The sequence below is a fragment of the Pyxicephalus adspersus genome, chromosome 9, assembly GCF_032062135.1.
Source record: "Pyxicephalus adspersus chromosome 9, UCB_Pads_2.0, whole genome shotgun sequence".
NCBI lineage: Eukaryota > Metazoa > Chordata > Amphibia > Anura > Pyxicephalidae > Pyxicephalus > Pyxicephalus adspersus.
Genome location: NC_092866.1, coordinates 49,274,972 through 49,294,037, shown reverse-complemented (window position 1 = coordinate 49,294,037; position 19,066 = coordinate 49,274,972). Strand labels below are relative to the sequence as shown.

Below are 19,066 nucleotides of genomic sequence, written 5' to 3'. Positions count from 1 at the left end.
ATGCATTTAGCAGTTGGTCACATTTATCATGATATGTAGATTAAGGAATAGCTCTTTCAAAATTTCAGGGAACTAGAAGTGGAAAAGATGAACCTCCCTAGGTAGGGAACAACAGTAAACGAAACTTCTAACTCCCCAGTATGCTAATAAAAGCTAAAAAAATGGCTTAGATACACTTTGGCTGATTACTTGGCCATGCATGAACAAATTACAGGTTCACCAAAGACTTGATTTGCAACCAGCATCAGCACAAAATGTGTGTAGGGTCTAGTGATACCCCTTAGGCTTTCTTTATCCTGCAGGTTAAAGTGGACATTTGGCAAAGTTGGACTCCAGTCATACAGCCTAAATTTGTTCATAGATTTGTTGGACTGTTATGAGGTGGCAGCTTACTATTGTCTGTTCCATGGGGCCATTCTCAAAATGTTATCTGATGCACACTGTTTGGATGCTTCTCTACATAATAATGAGACCACAGCAGGTTCCACTAGAAGGTTGCATCAGGTTACTGCACTTCATGCTGTGCCAATCCTACAATTCAACATCCAATGTGGGCTAGGAAGGCTTTGAGTAAACCTGAGCTATGCCAGGGCATTCCAGGTGAGGAATGGACAGATGGCAGATCAGGTTTAAAGTTTAATCTGGTTGTCTGGCTCATGGAAAAAAACAGAGGCATTAATGGATAGATTGGATAGGGTGTACAGATGAAGCGATAGATTGAATAGGTGGAAGTTTGGATACATGAAGAATGCAGTGGAGGACAGCCTGACAGTTTTAATATTTTTCCATGAATAAGGGATATTTTTACACTTCATTTTTTTACAAAATAAATTGCAAATTGTTTGGAGACCATTTTTGAGGAACAGCAAGACTCAATTCCAACACTACTGAAGGCCTAGTTTTGCTGATCGATAATTTTAAATAAAAAAAAAATGGTGATCTTCTCATCAGTCTGCTGCTTCCTAATTGTCAAGCCACAGGTTAGGGGAGAGAAGAAAGACCTACAAGCATTGATTGCTTAAGTACAATAGAGAAAAATCAGGTCTTCGGCCTTGGCATACAAGGCTGTATAACTCTCCAGACTTGATAGACAGAAATACAAAACCTCGACTGGTAATCCAACTCCTTCATATGTATTTCATCTTTTGTATTTAGATGTTTTTCTGGACTTGGGTGGACATAGGGAGTTGTAAAGTGTGCCACTGAAAGAGGCTTCTGTACCCTACTGAGCCACTTGGGGCACCCAGGTTTGTCAGTGGGGACCCAAGTTAGTCTTGTACAGGGGCCCACTGTTGGTTATGTCCATCACTGCCTGGCGTTTAACTATAATGTGATGTAATATCCACACTACAGTATGTTTACAGCCTTTGGACTCTGAATAACTTAAAATAAGTATTTCAAACAATAATTTATGGAACGAAAACAACAAACACCAGACTGGGTGTACAAATTTGCCTCATTATTTAATTCATCAGTCAGGATTGTGTATATGACCAAACTTTGTTGCCAGGACTAGCCATATAGTATTATTTACGCAGTGCCACACTCCAAAACATTTGTGGGTTCTTAGCAGAATACCAAGTAACCTTAAACACAGATGAGAGTCCTATGCAGAGCAATAGACCCCGATTGGCTTACAGTGCACAACCTCCTGAGGATCCTGTGAACATCTTTTTGGGAAAATGGTAAAATAAGGTTCAGGTTTTAGTCCATTACACAAGCAGAATGTTTAAATACATTTACTGATTTCTAATGAACCCATAACCAGACTGAAGGGTGTTTTCTTTTATTTGCCTAGAGTTCTGCTGTAATGCTCTGCAGTAATAGGCAGCACCACCTCTACTGGGAAATAATTCCATTAGTGATTGAACACGCTGCACACTTATGTTCTAGTTGTAATGAAATGTAACTGGTATTTAGCACAGAGCTCTGAACTATTGATCACACAGGAATTTTCCTATTGATTGCTTTTCGGCTTAATGAGCCACAACCACCATACTCGTCTTCATCCAAACAGTTTCTGCATGGATGTGGAGGGCTTTTCTCTAATTAGGTCGCGTTCTGAAAAAAATGTAACAAGATGGGTTAGTGCAATTTCTTTAGGGTCATAAAAGCTTTTAAGATTTTTTTTCTGTAATATTAGGCTTCTTGTATATGGCCCAATAAGTAAAACCACATATTTAACGTCTTCCTGCAAAGGTAAGAGATAACTGACCTTTCCATGCATGAATATTATAGTAGGCCATGTAAACTTAGGAGTCCTCTGAATTGTTGAGCTAAGTTCTAGGTACATGGGGTCCTAATGGACTCCCAGTTTCCTGTTACATCATGCAAAAAGAATTACCCTTTATTTTTAGCTAAAAGAAACCTAAAAAACTAAAAGTTGCCTTTACCCAGTGGATGTACTTATTGTTTGCAAGTGCACCTATGTCTTATAAATTTTACCTGTTTCGGGAATCCTTGAAATGTACAATTAAGATTGAGTCTGCAAACTGGTATAATCCTAAACTCACTCAACCTTACAAAATGCAATTAGTACATGGTTGATTCTTTAATATCAACTCTGAGAAATGGAAATACAAATTATATGACCTGAACAACTAAGGACTCTACACTTAATTTTACTCTCTTTTGATCAGATTTAGAAATGAAAAATTACAGTTGATTTGATAAATAATACAGCCACTGCTCTATTAAATGGAAAAGATAACCCTTGCATTGTGTTCTATAATTGCCCCCTTACTTTGATGGGCAGTGAATAAAAGATTCATCCAATACTACTCAAGGAACCCCTAGCAACCTCTGGAGGAACTTTAAGGTTCCACGAAACCCTGGATAAAAAGGGCAGGCTTAGGCTGTAAACCTTACACTCATAATAATTTAACTCCCCTATAAACTTGAAACACATATTCCCTGATATTTCAAACCAATAAAGATAGAAACATAATATAATCTTTTTTTTTTTTTTTTCATCTAAAGGCACAATTGTGGGTTTGTGGATGATTATATGCACTATGGCCGACTATATGACAAAAAAGTAATATAAAATAATGGCCCGAGCAGTCGTAAACACTTACAAGATATGAATACACCAGGAGAACATTGTGACTGAATATTGTGTTTAGGAGACATGCAGACACATCTGGGACCCATTTCAGGACTTTGTCCTCCTTTGGCTTCGTCAGTTAGATTTGTGTGCATAATTTGAACGGAAAAACGGACAATCACTGGAATATTTGAGTTCAGAGGAGGGTCACTTGAGACCTCTAATATATATTGGGTTCAGACAACTTTGGATTTTAACATACAAATTTTCGTATGCTGCCTTGACAGGGAAGAGGTCCGATTCTTAATAGGACCTAAAAAAAAAACTTAGAAAAAGGTTAATTCCATTACCGGATCTCAGCAGCACATAGGTCTCTTACGTGTTCTGTATTATGCTATCACACAATAATGCTTTAAGTAAGGCAAGAAAGGTAAAAAAAATCAGGTGCACAGGCTAGATATTTATTTTAGGAACTGCAACCCGAAATTCTGGTCAATGCGGTAACTAGAATACGTAGGGTTTGTTTAGACCGATGGTTTTGAAAGTGGCATACTACTGCCTTACTGATGAGAAAATGTCCAGGAACTACCAAGCCCTTCTAATATTGTTGAACTAGTTGTGAGCTTTTGAGAAGTCCTCGCAAAGTTTTTTTGCAAGCGTTTTTTAGGTGGCGTAGTTGTGGTGCAGTTTTGAGTTGTTACACTTCAGCAGCATCTCCTGACATATAAGCCATTTAGCTGCCTCGATAGACTTGACTGCCTAACACCTTCCAATCTGTTTTTGGTGGTAATTGAGCATTGATGTTTGTAAGAAAGTGTTTCTGCTTCCTTTACCCCACTATTTCCAATGCAATCGGACCTGTAAGCAGTGTTCTCCCGCGCCCCTTTCTATTGGGCACACCACCCAGCACTTTTCAGTAATCACTCGTCTGTTTTTAGATGGTTACTAAAAAGTTGGGTTACAATACAGGGGATGCCACCCACCTACAGGTTCTTCCCACCCAGTTTAAAAAAAAATCTGGGGAAATTAGTGCATGAGTGTTTGATGAAGCCCATAAAATGCCTATACAATCTAAACGTAGCCACTCTTGGGCAACTAGAGGTTGACATTGGGGACTGGTAACTGCATGGAAATCCTCACTCATATTTTTCAACCCACCAAGCCCTCCATGTGGCAACCAGGACTACTCCTCGCAGTAAAACAGTGAAAAAGAAACTGGTGATGTAGGTTTGTGTTGGAGCTAGGCTTGACTTTCACTGAAAAAGTCAACATTTGCACACAAAAGTTGCATTTCTCTTCAGATCTACTGATCATTTTGACATATGGATTCACTGAAAGTAAACTCATGCGTTTTTATATGCTCAGCTTGAAATACAGATAGTTTAAAAGAGAGCTCCCCAAGGAATGTCTTATTGCTGGCTTCATCACTGAACAATAATGGAACAATGTGTTTAGTTTGCATGGTCAGGCCATGAGGACATTAATATATTGCCTCTTCGCATTTTATTCCAGAGTTCATATTAGTGGTAGGCTTCTGGTAGAATTAGTTTTATATTTCTCTTTCAAATCTCATTGCAGATGTTTGGTTGTAACTGTGAAATCTGATCACGGCTTCTGAGTTCTGGAGCATTTGCTCTTGCTAAGCTCATAGTTTGTATCTGGTCCAGGAATAGATACAGACACCGTCAGAGCTTGGATAAAAAATGTAGATGTACTACTTCAAACTGCACAGAGCACCATTTTCTTGCATCAATTTATGAGAAACCTTCAATCACTTCTCCGTATGAATCAGATTTAAAGATCAGAGAATGTTTTAGGAAAATTCTTAACTTTGAATGGCAGTGATTTGATACCAATCTTTTCCCCTAGACTTTACAAAAGTCCCAATTTTCCTGAGGCCCTGTAAATAAATTATTCTAAACTTTGGTATTTTATTGCTAATCTCACAACGACAGTCAGAATTAGATATTGGTAAATGACCATTTGTATCTATTGTGCAGATCAGATAGGCAAAGGTAACATAAAATGAATAGATAGAGATCATGATAACGCCATGGGGACTGTTTACATAGACTAACCCTAAAAAAGTCTTACTCCATTCCTACACTAATACCCAATATAATGCTGGTGAAAGATTGGCCCATATCTGATTACACCTTGGGGGCAAAAGATATCATTTTTAAACAAGAGGACTCAAAAATTGTAGGTAACCGTTTTTGGTAGAACTTTTTTTTTAGACTTTCGTAACATCAGTCGGCATTAACATAGAAAACATGGCACTGTATGCAATTGGATAACTTTTGAAATCAACATTTAATATTCCTTTTTATAAAGCTGTCCTTCGGAAAATTGTTTAACTTTTTTTTAGAAAGGAAAAACTCTTCTCTTTACCCAACACAAGATATACTTATGTTTTCTGTGATGTCCTTAAAGTGAACAAGTTCCCTTAGAATTTTTCATATAGACTGTTAATATAATAATACAGAATAGTTATATATGCTCCTAATCATCTCTTCCTCATAGCCAAGGTTCTTCATTCTTTTATTTTCACATATTTCAGTTCTTCGCATTGTGCTGGAATTGCATATTGTACTTGATATCATGTTACTGCTTTGCATATAGGGTAAAATATTACTCTGTTCGTGCCTCCCTATGTTTCATTCCATTTACACATTCAACAAAATGTTATTCTGCTAGAATTTTAATTTCATGTTTAAATTGACAATTTAGGACGGGATTAATTAAAGTTCTCATAGACTGGAGAAGATAGACAAACATGGAGGAACTTGGGTGTTCCAGAAAACCTGGAAACTATCTGGTCCAGCATTTAAAACATTTGCAAAATAAAAGGGAATGATTTTAAGATATCCATTTCCCCGGTCATTTATCACATTGTCATGTGCTTACGTACTATCTAGTCAGTATGTCCATGTCAGCTTGTGGGTCAGACACCTTTTTTAAGGTCCATATTCTACTTACTAAGCTTTGTGTTACACGGACACTGCACTTATATTCGTAAACTCTATATCATTTATAAAAACTAGGTAAAGAGTAATGGTCCCCGAAATTGAACCTTGAGGGACACCCCATAAAACCTTAGACCATTTATAGAATGAATCATTATTTGTGACTCTTGTAATTTTAGACATTTATTGGTCTGTGGGGAACCATGCCAAGCGCTTTAGTAAAGTCCAAGTATACTACATCCACTGCCATTTCCCTGTCCAAGTTTTTGAGTACTTCCTTAAATAAAGCAAAAAATTGATTTTTATACATTTACGCTGGCTATCATTCATAATATGAGCAGACTGTCTTTTTCCCTTACCGACCATTTATTAATGATTTAATAAAAGTTAGAGACAGGCCACCCAAAACTAATATTTTACATATAGGCCAAAGGCTACTGGTGTATACTCATTGAGTAGAATTCAATACCCAATATTTGTTCAGGAATAGTAGATAAGGAGCATCACAATATTGTTACCTACTCCTGTTTCATAGTTTGTACTTGTTATGTATGCAGGTTTGTCAGCCCATATTTATTGTACAGCACCTATGTATTCTGTTGGCACTTTATAAGTAAAAGATTGTTATAATTTTACCTAAAAAGGATTTACAAGCATTTGTTCAAAGCTATTAGTTTTGTTGGGGGATAAAATTTACAAAATTTTGTAATATTACCTGTTGTGTATAAACAGACAAAGCATTCTAAAAATTATGTATAATTTATATTAGTAAGATATTCAAATGTAAATATTTTATATCGCTTTGCGTCTATTTTTAACATTTTGTTAGATGTGATCTGTTGGTGTTTAGGAAAGGAGGGGTGTTGGCGTGATTTATGACACACAGGTTTGTGTATACGTGCGTGTGTGTTTGTATATATGTATTTGTGTGTAATTTATGGAGAAACTTAAGTTACACTGTTTCCTCCAGTCTTGTTTAGACCTTGAGAATTAGAGTATTTAAACAAAAAATTCAGAATGTTTCCCTTTGCCATTTTTTGTACAGTTGAGTGGAGCATCTGCTGTGTAACTTGGAAAGTTAGAATTTTCTTGTGTGGGGTTGCATAAGGGTAAGAAAGCTATGGGCCTTTTAGATTCATCTGATACCTGACCTGGATTAATGTTTAATGTGGTATGATTTGATATTGTAATGACCATACAAAAGTTACAACCAATAGGGCTTTCTTTTTTGTATTGTAGTGGCTCAATCGTGTTTTGAAACAAGGTTCGAGAACTATCATTTGTTTATAGACTAAAATAAATTGTACGATTTTATTTTTACTATTACTCAAAACAGAAAAATGGTCCAAGCGGTGCTCAACCCCAAATTTTTTTTTAAGCTGGATGGGAAGAAATTTTAGACGGGTGGTGGTCCCTTTATTGTGACCCAACTCATCAGTAACCAATGAAAAACAGCCGGGTGGTTGCTGAAAAGTGCCGGGTGGTGCTCCTGGCTAAAAAGGGCTGGGGAGAAACACTGGGTCCAAGAAATCAAACATGAACCCATGTTAGAAGTAAAACACCGCATACCTAACTGGGAGGTGAATATGAAAAATAAATTTGTTGCTCCAGGTTCCTGATCTGATATCTGACCTGTATTTAATGCTTTATGTCTTATAATTTGATACTGTTATGTATTATTGGTTGGTGCATACCTGCCATTACCATTTCAAAAAAGTAACCCCTATTTGTTATATGGTATTGCAGTGATGAAGGGGGACTTTTAATGTCCCCCCAAATGTGTTGGTAATTTGGAACTGAATTTGAGAAACATTTGTTTTTAGACTAAAATTTATTTAAAATAAAATTTACAATAAAATTAATTGTGTTGTGCTTCTCCAAATATTACATATTTATAATATTATAACCTAATGGTGCAAGTGACAAAGCATGACCTCGTGTTTGGAGAGAAAACCTCCCATACCAAACTGGGAGGTCCAATATATAGAAGGGATCTGTTGCTGTATTACTTCATCCACTTGATGCAATATCTGACTTGTATTATTGTTATATGTCTTATGATTTGATATTATGTTTTATAACTATTCATGCATATATGCTATAATTACTAAAAACTTTTTTGCAATATTTGTTATATTGTATTTCAGTGATAAAGGAGGATTTTTAAATTCCCTAAAACATGTATATTTGAAACAGATTTTTTTTTTTGCAAGGGGTATTAAAATGCGTGCCATATGCCATATCCTTAATTTTCATGCGTGCCATATCCATTTCTATAACATTTTTTCCAGTACTGAAATGTAAATGCTTAGTTAACTCTCAGTAAGCTTAGACTTTGTTTTGCCTTTCATTGTACATGTGACTTTCTTCTTTCCAGGCGTATGCATCTGTTGTGTTTCCAACTTGTAACACTTGTTTAATTATCTCTGCTGCAGGGTAGACCCCATCCCTTATGACACTCCCAAACCAGCCGGCCACACGCGTTTCGTCTGCGTATCTGACACACACTCCAGGACAGATGGCATCCAGATGCCATACGGGGACATTCTGCTGCACACGGGTGATTTCACCGAGCTGGGCCTGCCTTCAGAGGTTAAGAAGTTTAATGACTGGTTAGGTAAGGATCTGTTGCTTCCCAGTGACCCTGATTAACCTTCTTTTTTGGCCATCTCACTCATTGTCCTCTAATTGAATGTAATCACTTGACTCCTCTCTGTGTTCTGCTTCAAACACAGATGAATCTGCAATTGAAGGTGAATTAGGAGCGTGAAGCGTCAATTTTACATTCTTTGTGTTTACGCTGTACAAACACAAATAACCGTGTCTGCTATTTAAAATACTTCTACAGTTAATTCAATTCTTCAAACATGTTTGTGCATAGTAAGTAAGGACTGGATCAAAAGGAAAGGCTTATCCAAAATTAATATGTTGGTTGTGGGTGGACAATGTTTGGGTTTAGAGCACTCAGGTTTTATTTGAATGTAAATTTTAAGTGATTTGAGGCACACAGCTAACACAACAAGATAAGGATATTTATTTTGTTAAAGGCAATTGTTATCTTTTATTTGAGCTTTTGAGATTTAAAAATTATAGTCACTGGATAAAACTAATAATGGTGTTTCTCAGGTTCCGTTTATATATCTGTGTTGGAACTGATATGTTACTTTGCATGTTTCTGCAACACATATTGTCATACCATTTATTGGTCAATAGTACCCAAACACAAAGGCACATTTTTTATCTTACCCAGTGCACCACAATACATCATAACGTTCTACATGTATTGTGGTGCGCGGCTTTGGAAAGAAGTACTCCATGTCCTTTTTGGTTTTGCATTGCCAGTCCATGCATTTGATTGGGCATCCTTACTGCAGAGCATGTTAACACGTTCCATGTACCCATGCATTAAAAATTGTTTAGAATGGCACAAAAGCTTTTTGAATTGAGACCTTTCTGTATTGTTTTTCTGAGTGTATAAGGCATGCACACATTTCAGCAGATCACTTTGCTGCAGCTGAATGACTGACAAAGTTAGTGGGTGAATCTCTGACACTTTGTGATAGCACAAAAGCTTACCTGTTTTCTCTTGCCCTTGTTAATATGTGATGACATTACTAATGATATGTGTTAATATGCCATAGACATTCAATGCAGGTGCTTTGCAGCATTCATGTCAATTTTGATGCATTTTTATTGGTTTTATTGCAAAATGCATTCCAGACTTAAACTGATTTCCAATGATTGTGTTGCAGCAACACACAGTAAAGCCCACTTTGGCACAACCCAGGTTTATTATAGCCCAACACTGCACACAAATCTTAATGTTGTATGCATTGCTTAATAAAATGTAGTTGCATTTTATTCATGACTTCAATTATCAAAATCTGTGAATGGGCTCTTTATTTTACATCTTTAGGATGGACCTCTAGTCTGCACTGTCCAGTAGATCATATAGTGTAAGAATGGATGAACATACAGAGCTGAACTTTCCCAGATAAAAGGCTAAAAAGGCCAAATGATAAGTATAAAACACCGGCAACTATATGGATTTGCAAAGCAGGATAGCCACATGAATGTCAGGATAAATGTTAGATGTACTTTGCTAGTTAGTGCCTGCCGAGTCATTTTTAATTTAAAACGTTCGTGTTTTGCAGGAGGGCCACTAAATTCTGCTGTCTTCAGGGCTTTCTACTCATTTGTGATTCTGTCACTCCAAGTCAAGCAAACTCGATCTTATTGTGGTTAGAACCACTCGATGTCTCGTGTGATGCTTGGCTGATTTCATTCTGCTATTGACTTTTAAGCAGGGTCTGTCACTTTATCGTAGACATGCCGGTGACATAGTTTTCTTTGTAGCATAAATGGCCATCTCAATTCCCATCTGCTTCTCAGAACACCTGCATCAGCCACACCTCTTCCTCCGTCCACTGCTGGTGTTTTAACTTATTTTATTGAATTGCGATTGTTAGTATAGTGGCCAAAGGCAAGCAGCGTTTATCCAAGAATCTTACAGAAGTAAATTTACCTGCAGAATTGTTGAAGTATATAGTATAGTAGTATATATAATATCAGTGTTCTGACCCATCCATTTTTAGCCGGGCCCACCACCTGGCATTTACTGTAACTGCAGAATTGTTGAAGTGAGGGGTGAACTAAGGATGCAATGGGTGCAGATTTCTACTGAGAGTCTAGAAAGGCTGGCAGGTTTTTCCTTTGATCATTATATAATATCACCGACCCATCCCTTTTTAACCAGGCCAACAACCTGGCACTTTTCAATAACCATCTGGCATTTAACTGCAGAATTGTTGAAATTCCTGAGGAGAACACAGTGTATATGTGCGTGTTTGTATATATATTCAAATATTTATATATTTCATCCCTGTGGTGGAAAACTGCAAGTTAGTTGCTCCTGGGTGCAAAGCAAACTTCCCCACATGTAACAGAGTTGTATGTGGTTGTTTTTGGAAGAGACACACATGGACAAAAGAGACTTGTCATACTTTTTGAAACTGTATTCTGCCATGGTTGCATGAAGCCATGTGCATAAACTTCACTTGAAAGGTTGGGGCCACAGCTGAGCCAAAACTCTGCGGCTCATGCATGATAAATACAGAAAGGATTGGCACCAAGGCATTCCTTCCTCCAATTTATGACTTGATATATATATATAAATTCTGATGTTCAATACTTTAGATTTAGGGTCATTTATTTATTTAAGGTCCTTATATATGTTTAACAAAAGTATTGTGAACTAAAAGACCCTACCTAAGATTGTAGTGTGGTTAGCTTTTGGTATCTCTCTTTGCAGAATTACCTTGACATGGTGGTATGGCTTTCCATGTATTTTTGAGACAGTAGACAGATCTTATGTGCATTTACAGTCTTGCGGCTGCTAGGGAAACACCACCGCCCCACTGTTCCATATGGACAATGCCACCTGCTCTTCTAACCTTGTCCACCAGTAACAAATTGGAGAATACTCAAAAACAAGGGCCAACTGCAATACGCTATTTTTAATAAATGCTTCATTCACTGCAACAAAGGTAATTAAAAAAACGGTCATGGGGCTTTGACATGTTTCATACTTTAGTCATAAGGCTTATGGGTAAGGACTAGTTGTATGAAAGTCGCTGCTCTTCCCAATGACCTGTACTGGGATGTGAATGAAGCATTGAATATGGTATACTGCTGAAAAAAACTTGTTTGGAGCATTCTCTAGTACATGATGCTATATTGGCGGCTTCCATAATGATAATACATAATAAGTGCATTTTTATAAGCTTTACCCCCACCTAATAATTTGTAGCATTATACCTTCTGCAGCGTGATCAGCTCTCTTCAACATTTGAGTGCTTTGAGTTGGCCTCTCTAGTTGAATAAAAAAGAGAGAAATCATCTCGGATGATGGAATTTTAAAGAGCTTTGCAATGCTTTTATTCATGAAAAATATGCAGCTTGGCTTACATTTTAAACATCAGTTGCATAATAGATGACATCTACGTCAAATCTAATATATCTGCCAACGTTTCAAAAAAAGGATATTTACAGACATTGGAGCATAAGAGAACATTTTTAGGGAAAAAATAAAACAAAAAACATGAAACAATACAGAAGCCAACAAAGCACCTATTGAAGTATAATGTTCAAACCAAAACATTTGTTAGCTCGTGAGATGTATTAAGGAGAGGCAACATAGGACTCATAATTCAATAACAGAATATTAACTGGTCAATCTCATTTAGTGTTTTATGCTTTTAGCAGATGTGAAGCATTTTGTTAATTTTTTGGCCTTTTTTAATAGTTGTGGAAGGAGATGATCAGGATGTTAAAAGTCCGGTTCGGGTATTGAGAAAGAAATGAGCAGCTTCAATGCACGATGCTTCCAGCAAGCATCCAAGCTGCTCTTTTCTTTCCCAATACTCGAAACATCCTGGTCTGCATGCCACAAACACAAATTTGAGTCTACCAGCTCCTTGTACAGACACGCTTTGTAAAAATTGGAATTTACATGTTCAACCCTATACCATATTACAATATTACCGTATTTCAACGGCATCTAACTACAAAAAGAAAGCGTATATGTTTGTTACATATCCCTGAGTAAGCATGTGAGCCGAAATGCGTCGGGTAATGAGAGGTTATTTTCAACTGTCTATGCAAATACAATAATACCAATACCTAGAATAGGTGTTTTATGTACAGTCTAGAAGTATCCATCTCATGTCTATTTATTGGGAAATGAGAACACACTAATACAGTTTTTGTATGGATTTTACTTTTTATATTTTCACCAAATATACTTTATTCGTTAACAGCGAAAAAAAAACAGAGAGAGGTGGCTAAATACTTAATATTTAGACATTGAAAGAGTAGAAGGGTCAATGTTTCTACACTATATGCAGTAAAAACCTTAACTTCAATGTTATACATTTGGCTAAATTGAGGTGTCACACTCAACCACCCTTCCAACCTCTCCCATTTAATCTAATAGGAACAATTGGGAACCATTTTGAGAAAATGTTTTCATGCAGTTTTTGCACAATTCCTGGATGTGACATGTAGCTTGTGGCCACCCTTCAGCAGCAAGCTACTTCCATAGACTAGAATAGAGATATATTCCAACTACAGTTGTATACAGTTGTATTGCAGTTGTTCCTAGAGGACTTGAGATGGCCTCCAGTGTGGTGAACGCAAACGCTAAAATTAACTTTAAAAAAAAAATGCTTTTAGTTGCTTATAGGTGCTCCCAGGAGTGGCTGAGGTGTCTCAAACAGGCCTAAATTTGATTTACCTTGAAATATCCCAAAATACATCTAGAAGCCATGAAATAGCTGGAGGATGGCACAGTGCCAGTTGTGAAGTCAGCAGCCCCATCAAACTTAAAATTTGTTATTCATTTAATAAAATGTTGAATTCCCTTTTGCCCCAGCCCTGGAAGCCACATGGTAGATAGGAAGGAAGGAGTGGAGGAGCTGGATCAGCACAATGAGTAATAAGACATTATGAAGAGAAAAGGGCTATGGCAGGAGGAAGGGGTTGAGCCAAGAAATTGACTTGAGTTCTGAAGTCATGTGAACTTCCCATACTGTGCAGACCATAATGCCCATGTATATCAGCTTTTAGACTGAATAAATACCCACTTGAGCATTTAATATAAATAAGGCAGAGCTTTATATTGTGTCATGTAGAACAAACTGATTGTACAAAAGTGCAAACAGCTTCCGTTCTCAAGTGCCAGTGTACATGGGGACAATAATGCTCCATAGGGTTCATAAAACCTTTTAGGCTATGTAATTCACTCTGTTTGCCTTAACCTGATCTGGGGTACACAACGGTGATTGCATGGGTGCGTGTATCTGTACACAACACTGTTTGGTAATATACTGGTGATTGAAATTACTTTTTATTCTATATCAATGAATTATATTGCTGATGTGCAGTAATCTTTTAAGGGTTCTTAAACAGAGGTAATAATACCCTTGGGGCTTATGGGAACCAGACAATAGAGATGAATTGGATCTCTAAAAAAATATATATGTTAGATTACCTGTTACTGGTTGCAAATACAGATTGAGAGCTCTCAAAAGCTAAACTAAGTTATTGACTGTTTTTGGTTATACCACTACCCAACAGGACTGGTGATGATGATTTGGGTGCATGGGGACATATTTGGAAATTCACTGAGACCTGTCATTGTAAAAAAGCTTACAAACCCTTTAAAGCATAACTCTGGGATTCTTCCATGGGTGCCTCTCCCCACCCATATTATGTTTTGTTAAAGAAAACACATACCTTCATGAAGCTGCCCTCTACCCTGTTTGATGGTGTCACCAGCACTTTGTTCTCTGGTGGTGGCGGGGGGTGGCTATTCTTCCAGAATGGCACTTATTCAATAACGTGTTCAATATTCAATCCTGAATATTGTAAACTCAGCATGTGTGATGATGCACCCCCCGGGGTTGGGGTGGAATTTAAAAATAGTTCACAAGAATAGACAGAAAGACATTGTGTCCTTCTGCCTAAAGAGGACCACTGGTGGTGGAGTGAGAAGAACAGAATTGAAGTGTAGATATGGAAAGAAGATGTTGGCATTTTATTACAAGAAAGAGAAGGCACAAAAAAAATAGAATTCAATTTTAAACACGGCTTCCTCCTCACAATGAATCATTATTCCAACTGGTAAAATCAAGTTGTGTGTCTTGTCTTTGTTACATGTATCCCTGCCAGATAATAGGCTGTGGGCTGTTTGCATTCCTCTGAATCCAAAACCTTCTTTCCGTCTGATAAATAATCTATACTGGTTTTGCATAAAAGTTCTCAGACTGCACACAGAATGACCTTTGTGGTCACTTAGTGACTGAAAAGGTCTGCAAGATAATTTATTTGCATTGTTTTCATATGAACATGCCCCTTGGGCCTTGTAACTCCCGCAGTCACTTGACCTTGGCGATTGTTAACCGCTTTAAACACAGTTAGTTTAAATAATTGTTTTCATTTGATCTGTTGTGACCTGCAAGAAAGGGAACACATCTTTACCAAGTCTGGATCGTCTTACAGTTCACTTCTCCCCGAGCTACGGTCTGTGTTCACTTATAATATTAGACTGTAGCAAAGCTCACTTCCTCAACAAACCAACGATCATACAGCGGATCAAAGCAACACGTACTGTAACACAAATGTACCCTTAACCTTTGGGGGAAACATTCCCATTTTTATTGCTACATATGGACTTCAATGTGTGCCTAATGTGTTAAATAAGCCTGAACTCCAGGATAACATCTGTTAAATCTGATTAATGATAATAATATATGTACATGGGGCCATCATCTTTCATGGTGCAAGTACAATGAGAACAATATGGGGGAACCAATAATATACACAGTAAAATAAGAACATCCAGCAATATAAATACTAAAATACAAACAACAAAACATTTTGCTTTGAGAATGTAAGTGTGGCAGAAACAAGATACTAGGGGGAGGGCACTGCTCTTGTGAGCTTACAATCTAGACGGCAGTGAGGTGGATGCACAAGGTAAGAACTACTCAGCAAAGTGCCAGTGAGTCCTTTAGCAACTGGCAGAAAGCAGATGTGCATACGTGACTAAAGAGGATCAAGGCAGATTGTATACATGTGTGAAGAGGTCCATCTTAAGAATGCACGTAATGATTTCAAGGCTCATGTTGTGTAACAAAGTTCCAAAGGAGGACTGAAGCTTGTGAGAAGTTCTGGATGTGAGTGTAATGAATAATCTCCCGTAAGCTTTCTGCTTATGCTCTGCTAGTTTTAGAATTCGGACACTCCTGCCAGTCAGTCCAACCAGGCCCTTGCCATGAACTGTAATGACAAGACAGCTGTGATTGGTTCCTTGTTCTGAGCCTCCCATTCTAAGTTTGCTACTGTCCTGGAAACTCCAGAAAGGTGATATCATGGTTTAGATAGACACAGGTTAGACAGGGTAGACACAATAGAAAGTAAGTAAAGAACTCTCCAAAGTGAGAAAGGACAGTAAAGTCACCCCAAGCAATGCAGAAGAGGATGAAATCTTCCTTGTCTAGGCTTGCTGAAGGCAGCAATGGGGTAATCGTTTTTGGACCTGGATCTTCCATTCTAGCCAAGTCTAAATCCTTTGGTCTTCAAAAAACTTTGGAGAACGAAGCATCTCCAGCATCTGACATATTTCTGGGTGTATTAAATGCCTTTTTGGCATTTGCAATTGCATTTTCATTAAAATAGATATTTTAGGCACAAGGAATCAATCTGCATATATGACCTGATGCAAATTTGGATACTATTTTAACATGGCCTTGGCATTCTTCTAATATTTCTTCCTGGTCTTCAAATGTGTCCCATTCAGAAAGTGGTTGTATGGTATTGTGATCAAATATTAGTGGCATGACTATACCCACATGGCACAATGTAATATTATTGGATACAGTGGCTCTGTACTCTCTCATGATAACACCAGAGAAGTATGCAGTTGCCTTGTACATGTTTCTACCCAGTCACAACATCTGTGTCTCCCCACCTCTTGTAATGGTTAATATATCCATTCAGCTGTTGCTGCACCGTACTCTGCCAGGGCTGCCTATGTGGTATGTTTGATCTAATCCCACCCAGTGTGTGTTCAGGGGTGAGACAGGCCAAGTCCTGTGCGGCAGAGGGTAGCGCACTGAATGCGTGCAGTCATAAAGATTAGCAGGCTGTGTAATTCAATTTTAGGCCGTTAGCCACTTTTATTTGTTTTACGTATTCTGTCTGCCCGTGTCCCTGCCCCCTCACTAGCTCTCCCTTCATTATAATCTTTCCTCCTTCTCTGAACAGTTCCATTAGAACAAAAAAGGATATGAAATAATTTTAAAGAAACAGCAACATTTACGTTGACCCTATATTTAAGGACTTCTGTTGGACTACAATATTGTACGTGTACAGATTATATGTAGTGATAGTAATCACTACATGTATATTCCCATTTTTAATAAAATATTGCCTTGATGTATGTCTTTCCCAGTTTTTTTGTATGTGTGCGTAATGTCGGGAAAGTAACAGGGATGGGTTTGGGACGATTTATAATTGTCAGGGTGTGTGCAATGGATTGGGTTTGCAAGGAAAAAACTCAAAGAATGGCATAATGTATAAAGCCAAGATTGAGTTTTATCCAGACGTTTATATTATTGGATGTATGTTACAATGGTTAACTTTGCATAATTTATTATGAAAAGAAATTGTTGCAAGAGAAAAAACACAAAAATATGAAGACATCTGTATGGTAACGCTTTAAATTCAATAAATCAAATACATTGACTCCATCATGCCTTGTGTTTATTCTGTTTTTTATTCTCAACTTTCTGACATACTTTTTTTTCAGTACGTTTTTGTTCAGGCCTTCATTTTTTTTTCTCCTATTCCTGTGCAGTCCTTCCATTCCTCATACCTACCTTCTTTTTTCTTCTTTTTACACTTCCCTCCTTCTCACATCACTTTCCCTCCTTTACAGTCCTTCATTCTTCTTATCTGTCTTCTTGCTGCTCTTCTTGTTCTTTTACCCTTCTTGACTCCCCTCCTTTCATTTACAGTCCTTCCATTCTTATTTGTTTTCCTATTTTCCTCTCATTCTTTTTCCCTTCTTACAACCATTTAACTTACTTTCCTACCATTCCCTAGCCCCTGAATGTCTTGCTCATGATATTTTCTCTTTTTCTTTTCTCTTCTTTTTTTTATTTTTTTTTATTTTAGTTTATTTTTTTTTATACATTGTCTTTGTATTGTCCTGTTTTTCTCTGTTTTCTTGTCTTTTATCTGTTTTCTTTTCTTTTTTTTTTCTATTTCGAATTATATCTTTCATAAATGCTTAAACTACAATATCTGTTGATTGCAGTTCATCACTGCCTGATCCCAGTGGTCTGCAGAACATTCTGTAGCCTTTCCCGCTGGGTTGTATGATCGCTAGTGCAATTAAAATCATTCCTTGCAGTGGCTTTCAAGACCTCATTCATGGACTCTTTGAAACTGAGCTCATGCATTATTCTTTGCCAGGAAACTAGACGGACTTTACTTCCTGATTGAAATGTGTGTGTGCATTGTATAGAGGCTGATATACCAGGGAAATGTGTGTGTATATATCACAGCTTTCTTTATTATGCTCCCAGCATGTCCCCCTCCCCCAGGGAACACTGCCTACAAGGTCGTAGTTTGTATTTTGTGTACTATTCTGGGATGCTGATAATTTAAACAGTTTCCTTTGTTTTCCATACTAAACATGGAAAGTATGTCCTGCCATCAATGTGAAGAGATTTTCATTTCTAGGTTTGCTATATACTCCCTGCAGAGGCAGAGCAGGGTTACACAGACGGAATTTAAAATGGCTTGTTATCATTTGCATACAGACTCCTAAGAATTCAGAATAGAGCAATAAATGCAAAACTTTTGACTCTAGTTTCTTCTCTCTGCAGAATCTTACATTCTAGGGTGGGGATGTATGTCATACTGGCTTGAACTATGCAGTGTTCACCCTGACAAAGACCTCTTCCCAAGTTTTATTGTTGGACAATGCAGCCATTTGTTAGCCCAGTGCATGTGAATCCCTAACTAATGTAAACCAAGTTGTGCCCCAAGTAAGGACTCGGCAGGTAAAGAAGGTCTTTTGGGCAAAAAAGTAACAATTTCTATTTGATTGTTTACGAGACAGTCCGTTTTCACCAAAAGACTACTTTCTTTAAAGCTCTACTTAGGGCAAACTATATTATTTTTTTTTTAACTTTAAAGTTAACCTGTGGTTGGACTGTTGGCATTCACGTTTCCCATTTGCTAAGCAAAGTGTAATCAGAATTTTAAAACAAGCCCTCACTAAGCCATCTAGCTACAGACACTGTGGAACAATTCATCTTCAAAATCCAGAGCCGAGTATTGAAGTTGTTAAAGTCATTCTACCGGTCAGTAGCTCCATGATTATCTTTGAGATTAGATGACTGCTAAGTCCCTGGGGAAGGCAGAGCAGGACTGCTGAGAGAACAATAGGATTGAAGTGTTTCCTGAAACAACTATTTGGATG

The 19,066-nt window shown here is 37.5% G+C and overlaps 1 protein-coding gene across 2 annotated transcripts in view; it reads left to right on the top strand.

The window, feature by feature from the left end:
- MPPED2 (metallophosphoesterase domain containing 2) overlaps window positions 1-19,066 on the top strand; it is a 72,330-nt gene that overhangs the window by 34,984 nt on the left and 18,280 nt on the right. For both annotated transcript variants that reach the window (XM_072421854.1, XM_072421855.1), the window contains exon 3: window positions 8,448-8,629. In XM_072421854.1, coding sequence (XP_072277955.1) covers window positions 8,448-8,629 — 182 coding nt within the window. The remainder of the gene's footprint in view (window positions 1-8,447; window positions 8,630-19,066) is intronic.